At 36.6% G+C, this 8,091-nt stretch overlaps 1 protein-coding gene across 1 annotated transcript in view; it reads right to left on the reverse strand.

Moving 5' to 3' along the window:
- Window positions 1-8,091, reverse strand: part of TYR (tyrosinase) — a 57,878-nt gene that overhangs the window by 7,167 nt on the left and 42,620 nt on the right. The window contains exon 4 of the mRNA XM_035329184.1: window positions 4,617-4,798. Within this exon, the coding sequence (XP_035185075.1) occupies window positions 4,617-4,798 (182 nt within the window). The remainder of the gene's footprint in view (window positions 1-4,616; window positions 4,799-8,091) is intronic.

Consider the following 8,091-nt stretch of genomic DNA (forward strand, 5'->3'; position numbering starts at 1 on the left):
TTTTCTTTTCTTTTCTTTTCTTTTCTTTTCTTTTCTTTTCTTTTCTTTTCTTTTCTTTTCTTTTCTTTTCTTTTCTTTTCTTTTCTTTTCTTTTCTTTTCTTTTCTTTTCTTTTCTTTTCTTTTCTTTTCTTTTCTTTTCTTTTCTTTTCTTTTCTTTTCTTTTCTTTTCTTTTCTTTTCTTTTCTTTTCTTTTCTTTTCTTTTCTTTTCTTTTCTTTTCTCCCTTTCCCATGCTGAAGTCGTTTAGAGTTGTCTCTGCCTGTTACTTCTGCATAGTAACATTGCAGTACATTCCTACCCACTCACTGGCAATGATGAGACATCCGCAGAGTGGATTACTGGTAAAAACAGATTACTTTGGTGTATTGAAAGAAGATAAATAAACATTTCCTAAGTGTAGTTATAGAGAATACTGTTTTTTTTGTTGGTTGGTTGGTTGGTTGTTTTTTTGTTTGACAACCTCAGTTAACACTTGGACCTCTCTTTCATAGTTTGCTTATATGTATTTATCAAAAAAAAATATGATGAGATATATTTATAGGTTACCTGTTATGAGAACACTATCTGCTATTAAGTTGTTACTAACTCACCAAAAAATAGTTTCCTTCATCTAAATGGCTCCAATGAAAAAGGAAAAAGAAAAAGAAAAAAAAAAGCAGATTTTAAAATGCATATTTATGCTCCTCCATTAAGCACCATTACATAACTGTCAAAAAATCTGCTCATACTCTTCTTTCCAAAGAATATTTTTTACTTCCTGCTTTCTTTGGTTGTTTCCCCTGTTTTAAGTAAACTTATTCTATACTTCCTTATCTCTGCCTGAAGAAAACTGTGGGACCCAAACAATCTCTTCTCATCTTTTATTTATTTCAGAAATGTAAACCACTTCCCAAGACAGCATTTCTCCAGTACTGTCACCTTTAATTGCATTCTCTTATCCCAGGATCCACATTTTGTTGCACAGACCACAGTTTTATTGTAAGCTTTTCCATGCACAACGTCACTGTTTCACGTTTTGGCCAACAGTGTGTGCTCTTGAGAAAGGGGACCCAGCCCAGCCCCTCCGTGGTAGTGACATATTTGCCAGTTGCCACATTTTCTAGTTGCTTGGCTGTGATTGTGCAACAAAACTGCTGAAGAGCCAGAAATAGAAATGAGCTGCAGGCAGAATCTAGATCTGAGCTCTCTCTTGCAACACATCCGTGAGCAACCTGGCCTTCTGCATTGTAATCACAATGCTTTTATCCCTTGCTTTGCCCTGAGTGGTAAGGCCCCTTAGTTAAAATGTCCAAAAAAATAATAATAAAAAAAGTAAGTGAGTCACCCAGCAACACTTAGAGTGGTCATCAAATTGTTCCCACTGAAAGAGGGAGATTTTCTGGGTAAAAGTCAGGGCTGTGTATATGGGTTTATCCATTCCTATTTCTGAAACAAACAAACAAAAGAAACAAAAACAACCAGCAACAACAACAATAATAATAAAGAAAATACTTAGTCTAGACCTTCAAAGATAAGTGCTTGGAATAGCTCTTGTCACAGCAAATTGTTTTGACAGCTATTGCTAGGTGGTGCCGTTAGTCTTCCAAATCTCTTTTATTGATGCTAACAAATGTTCATTTTCAGTAAGCCATGACAATTGTAGCAGTTTTACAGTTCACGGTTCTCATGTCAAGCAAAGCTGGGTGTCTGCTTCAGTTTCTGCTCAAATCAGCTCCCCAGAAAACAGGCTCTGACATGTGTTTTTGATTCCCGAGGGATGGATTTCCATCTACACTATTTGTGACCACTTCTGCTTCAGGGCTGTCATACTTATAAAAATAAATGAAGCTGCAATTAAAATAGCCACATACTGTCACACATTGATTTGCTTTTCAGTGGAAACCAGGGCTCCAGGCACCGGCTTTTCCTCATGAGAAGATCAACAATATAATTTAGCGTTAAAATACCATTTTGTCATTGGATTATTTCCCAGGTTTTTTTTCCTTTCCTTGTAACCAGCCCCATCATGTTATGTATAGTCCTACTCATTCTCTACCAAGCTGCTGGTGCTGCTTCTCAGAGCTGCTGCTGTTGCTGCTTTCCTCCAGCTGCTTTCTTTAAAAGACCTGGTCGGTGTGCTTGTTCCTTTCTCTGTCCTGTCCTGTTCTTCTGCTTGTCCTCTTTCTCCTCATTTGGATGATTTGCATCCAGAGATGTTACCTTTTCTTGACTACCCAGATTTTTACAGCCAGATGTTTTTATTTATTTATTTATTTATTTTTTCCCCCTTTCTATTTTTTTTCCTGTCTGTCTAGTAACCCCTGGCAGCTGCCAAGCCATACAGTTTCTGTGCATCCTTGAGTACAAGGGAAATTTCAAGGGGGGTTGGCAGCTCCTGTATCAAGAAATTCCTGTTTACTCTCATGCTCCTCTTAACAGGAACCCATCATTCCTCTCTAGAGAACAGTATGGGTTTAAACACTGAAGTACTGAGAAAATCCATATATGCATTTTGTGGTTCCAGGCCATTTTCCACTTCTAACCAGTTCTTCCCTTCAGATAACAAATAGCTTAAACTCTCTTCTTCTCAGTGAGATGAACAAAGGACTGAACAATGTCTGAGGATTATCTGGGCTTTCTAAATGAGGTTGAATTTCACTCTTTTATCTAATTCACTCTTTGTGAATTATCTTTTCACAAAATAATTAAGAAACTACTTTCCTTACCTCTGTGTTAAAAACATGGGCACATGGGCAGAATTTAATAAGAATTTCATTTTGCACAGGTGGTGTACCCCTCTAGGGAAAGGCAAGAGATCAGGAGGCAATACAAGTACCATTTGCTTTCTTTTGCAGTACCAATTCGGGATTCAACATTTCTGACTGTCATGGTACTTTGCAATTTTTTTAGTGGCACGATTCTAGGAATTAAGTGCTTTTCAGAAACTGGTGACTCTCATTAAAAATATGTATATTTATTTCTAGTCTTGATTAGGAATTAAATTATGGTGACATGAACATGCATCTAACAAGGCCAAAATAATAATTTTGAAATTATATTTGAAACATGTACTAGATTGTTTTCCCTCTGAATAAATGGAGTTGACCAAGTTTTTTATGACATGTTAAGTAAAATGTTGACTTCTTTCTCTGTGTTATCAGAAAAAAAAGGTCTTAACAGTCGTCCATGAGAGTTGCAGATTTCTTTCCTTACACATAAAACAGAAAAAAAAAAAAAAAAAAAAAAGCATTTTCTGGATGACTGTAAATTGCAACCTAGATTTTACTTGACAATTGAATGAACAAGTTAAATTCATGATTTGACAGTTTATCAAGTACACAGGAATCAAGGAATCACAGTACTCCATTAGTAAACAAAATCCATACGAAAAGCAGGGGTGTCCTGAGAACTGATATAGTTTTGATAAAGGAAAAAAAAAAAAAAAAAAAAAAAAAAAAAAAGCAATGAGAATGTTAATTGTTGCCAAAATGTCCCTAGTGCTTTTGCTTTATAATTATTGGACTTATAGCTCTTAATTGCCTTTTAACTGAAGAGACACATTAACAGAAAGTTTTCTGCCTAAAACAGGAAAAGCAAACATGCATAGTAATCTATTCCTTCAGTGGCCAATATTTTGCAAAGGTAACTGCATTCCACGCCCCTGGTAGCCTTTGGTGGTGGCAAACATCAGACGTGTCTGATCATTCCAGTGAGACGTGTCTGATCATTCCAGTGGCCTAATTTTAGAAAGGATTTAGGACAAAGTATCTGAGCAATCCTTAGTTCTGGGCAACTTGATAACTTTAGCAGAATTTAGCCCTTACTTTAGACAATAAAGAGACTCAAGCAAAACTGATAAAGTCCCCTACCCTAAGCACAAGATCTGATCTATCTGAGGTTTCCCAGCAGCTACAGCCCCGAGGGGCTCTTTCCTCCCAGTGCCTGAGAATGGCCAAGACACCCAAATCAGAGCCATCTCTGAACAGCAATGCAAGTCAAAACCATTACCAAACAGGGCAAGACTCATTTGATTAAATTAAATTAACATTATGAATGATTTAGTCACATGCCACATAAATAAACACAGAACAATCACAAGGTCAACAGGTCACTATTTTAAGTGCTGCACAGACATTGTGTTGGTCTTTGGTATGGAGATGGACTTTACTTTGGGGTTTTAAGAAATCAGCTTTATTATATTTGTAAACCAGAAAGAGAGCTTTGGATCTTCTGTCCCTTAAACCATCTAGAATCTGAAAATCCCACTTTTTGCCATTTATGTTGCACATTATCAGCTGAGCTGGATAAACAGCAGGCTCAAAATCCAGCACATTTTCTCCCCTGTTCTAATCACGAGTTGACCCTTTGGGTCATATTCATCTCTTATTGAAGCTAGGCTAGATAAGAATAATGTCAGTGACTGATTTTTGATTGGGACTTTTCTAATGGTGTTATGTTGACTCTGCATATCACCAGAAGAGAAATATGAAAACAACCAGGTACAACTTGGGACTACATTATGGAAAAAAATGGAATAGAAGGACTTATATACATATATTTATATATATAGTAATTCTGCAGACACATTCCATGTTATAAGCAACAAATCTGACATTTACTTAAAATTGTAGCGTTACCTGGTTCTTGCAGATACTCATAGTCATAACCCAGCTCTCTTGATGGTATAAAAAATTCTCCATTTCTGTAAAGAGGAATAAAGGGGACCATATAATTTTCTCGATTGTGGCCAATGGGTGCATTGGCTGCTGGGTAAACTTCTAGCATGGGCCTGTGTCTTCTTAACCACCGCTCAAAAATGCTGTGGAAGAAAAAACATGTCTATTAATGGTGGTGATTAGCAGAAATTTTCTTCTTGAAGATAAAATAATAATAATAATAATAATAAAGCTGATGCATTTTTCTTGACCTCTGGAGACAGAGAGGCATTCAATGACTGTTGTTTATGTGTATAATACTTTCCAAGTAGTTTGGGTTTAGCTACTTTGGTCCTGAGTTCCTGTTCAAGCCTCTGAAAAGCAAAGGACTGCAGTGCTTTAGAGAGGCTTTTGAATATGCTTTTAAATTCCCTAAATGCAATTCACTGTGTCACTATGACCTGACTGTAATTTCTCCACAGTAATTCACATGGTTGTGAGGGATACAGAAAAAAGGTTTAGAGACCTCAGTCCTTGCTTGTCACTCTCAGAAACTTTATGGCTGTTTCTGGATGGTCTTGTCCCCAGCTGCTCACTCTCCTTCCCCCATTTTTTTTTTCCACTGTAACTAGAGGTTTTCAGTCCTGCATTAAACTGTGGCTACACCATAACTGATTTGACACCACCAAGGGGCTGAAAATATCTGAGGAAGAAGGAATGTGCTACAAACTTGTGTGCCAAAAACTTGATAAAGGAGTTCAGCTGTCAGGAAATATGCTTTCTGTAGCCATAGGTGTGATCTACAGTTCTGACCTGAGCCGGTATTTTCCATTTTCATTCCTTTAGCTGTCTCATAGCACAGGTTGGTAAGTCTGTTCTTTAATGTGGAGGGAGAAAGCTTAAGTGCTGCAGTATGGGAACAGAACAGTTTGTATTGATATTTTCAAGTCAACTCTTGGATGTGTTTGGAAAACAAAATTAACAACCCTCCAAAGCATTCTCAGTTCTTCTCCTTTTGTGCCTGAGCTTTGTCTTCTCAATTCTTCACCTTGATTCAATACTCAGATCCTTTCCCAAATTCCCTACTGTTTACACTGTTTTTACACCTTGGCTTGTCAGCACACACCTGGATATACCAGGTTAGAACAGGGGAGGTGGCAAGGTGCTGCCAGGGGAGCAGATGCAGATATCTTAAATGTAAAGATAAGGGAGCCTACACTCCATCAAAAGAACTTGGTAGGAGGGCATTATGGGCATCAAGCTCAGGGAGGGATCACTGAATTCCTTTATCAGTTATGAGTGACTTAAAGATACAAGGTTCTAAAGAGACTTGTAGATTATACTTTATTTGAGACCTTGGCTCAACAGTTGCTCAGGGTTGGAGGTGCTTAATACAAGGGCTGCTCCCTAACACTAGCCACTGGCTGGAGGACACAAACTCCCCATACCCCTGTAATTAATAACCAGCTGTCCAGGGACTCAGGTTATCTCAAAAACACAGACCCTAAGTGCAAGTGCTTTGCAGCACCTGGATCTCAGTGGAACATGCAGGCATTCTGCTGGTAGAATTTTACCTCCTGTCATTCAGCAGAAATGTTGAGAAACACTTTGTTTATCCCATCAAAATTAAAGCCCTCTCTCCCTCATCAAAACAGAGCTTGGGCCACAACCTTGGTTCTCTTTTAGGATCAAAAGATTTATTAGATGAAAGCATCACAATGTTCATCCACCTTGTCAACCCTTAACAATGCAGGTATTAATCTTGATTAAGATTTTCATTTGTGGCTCTCATCTCCAGTTAATTTCATCAGCTCTGTCTAGAAAAACCCTTGTCAGAATAATAATGCTCAGCTGAAGCTTTCAAATGGATAAATTTAAACAATGATATCAAGGCTTCAGCTGCAGTTATCATGAGAAAGTTTGAACAGAAAGTCTGTAATCAGATTATATCTTTGGAGAATGGCACAGAGAAATTCAGTAATCATTTAAAAAGACATACAATATATGGGAAATCAGGCTGGTAGTTTAGCTTAGGGGTGGGAGGGAGTGAGGGTGTTGGACTATAGTCCTTACACTGCTTGCCTCTTACTTGTGTTTTGGGCAAGGCACCCTTACAGTCAGTGCTTTGTTTTGTTTTGTTTGTTTTTCCTAGCAGTTGTAGATGAGAACTAAGATAGCTCTTCTCTGCAGCATAGGACTGTTAGAGGTATAGAGGCACTTAAGTTATAAGGACCTTATTATAATTTAAGAAGAAGGCAGATTTTCAAAATCTGATGATCCACACCCTAACATTTGAATGCTCAGTCTGAGGTACTTCTTGGGGTCTGTTTTTCAGAAAATGCTGAAGCTACATTCAGCAGCCACATTCTAAAAATCTGAAGGGTTGATGAGCAAACAATTCAGAGCTAGAAGTTGTCATTCACCTGAAATAGCTTTGCATGACATGCCCTGAAATGCAGCATTCTCCCTGGATGACTTAAACGTTGCAGTTTCATAAGCAGTTTCAAGAATTCTTAGGCCAGTAATCTTTTAAATAGAATGCAAATGTAAAGCATTTCCATGGAAATGAATATATGGGCTTTGGATTCCTTCATTTGCAGTGTGGTTCGCACATAAGATACCAAGCTGTTAGCTATAGCAGGAGCATTGAATTGCTGGCTCTTGCAGCTGATTCTTAGATTTGGATGCAATCATATGTCTCTAATTAATTATATGATGATTTGCGCTGAGGCATAAGTTATGTTGCACAATTAATTGAGTTTTTTATGAATAGTTCTCTCCTTTAGCCAACATAAAACCATATAATCTTTACTGAAATATGTTTCCTCTAACATATCTCTATGTCACTATATAAATCTCAAAAATATCCCTTTGGGTTTTAAGAGTCACAATTTCCATTACTCCCTCTAAAATAGCTGGCCCTGTGCATTTATCTTGGCCTTTTTTTTCTTTTTTTTTTTTTTTTTTCTTTTTTTTTTTTTTTGTTTTTTTTTTTTTTTTTTTTTTGACACTTTGAAATATTAGGATCATATTCTGCTTGCTAATAAAGCAGTACAAAGAAGTTGCATTCATGCTTTCCATTTAAAGGCTTGTTCCCAGCTTGTTCAGTAAGATGGGCTCACGATACTCATTTTTTCTTGGCAAGATAATGCATGATGCTCTGTATTTTTTTTGTAAGGATTTTCATCTTCACATTTTTATTCTTTTGCATGAAAAATCTGACATCTTTAATACATTATAAGCTTTTTTTTTTTTTTTTTTTTTTTTATTTTTAATATATAATTTTTTTTTTTTTTTTTTTTTAAAAGGGTGGCAGTCCATTTCCCGTTTTTGCCAAATTTTTTAAAAAAATTTTTAAAAGAAGGAATAATAAAATTTTTTTTTTTTTTTTTTTTTTTTTTTTTTTTTTTAAAATAAGTCTCCCAGTTCATTCAGCTGGGGAGAAAATCCATGGAGA

Source organism: Oxyura jamaicensis, chromosome 1, assembly GCF_011077185.1.
Source record: "Oxyura jamaicensis isolate SHBP4307 breed ruddy duck chromosome 1, BPBGC_Ojam_1.0, whole genome shotgun sequence".
Lineage (NCBI taxonomy): Eukaryota > Metazoa > Chordata > Aves > Anseriformes > Anatidae > Oxyura > Oxyura jamaicensis.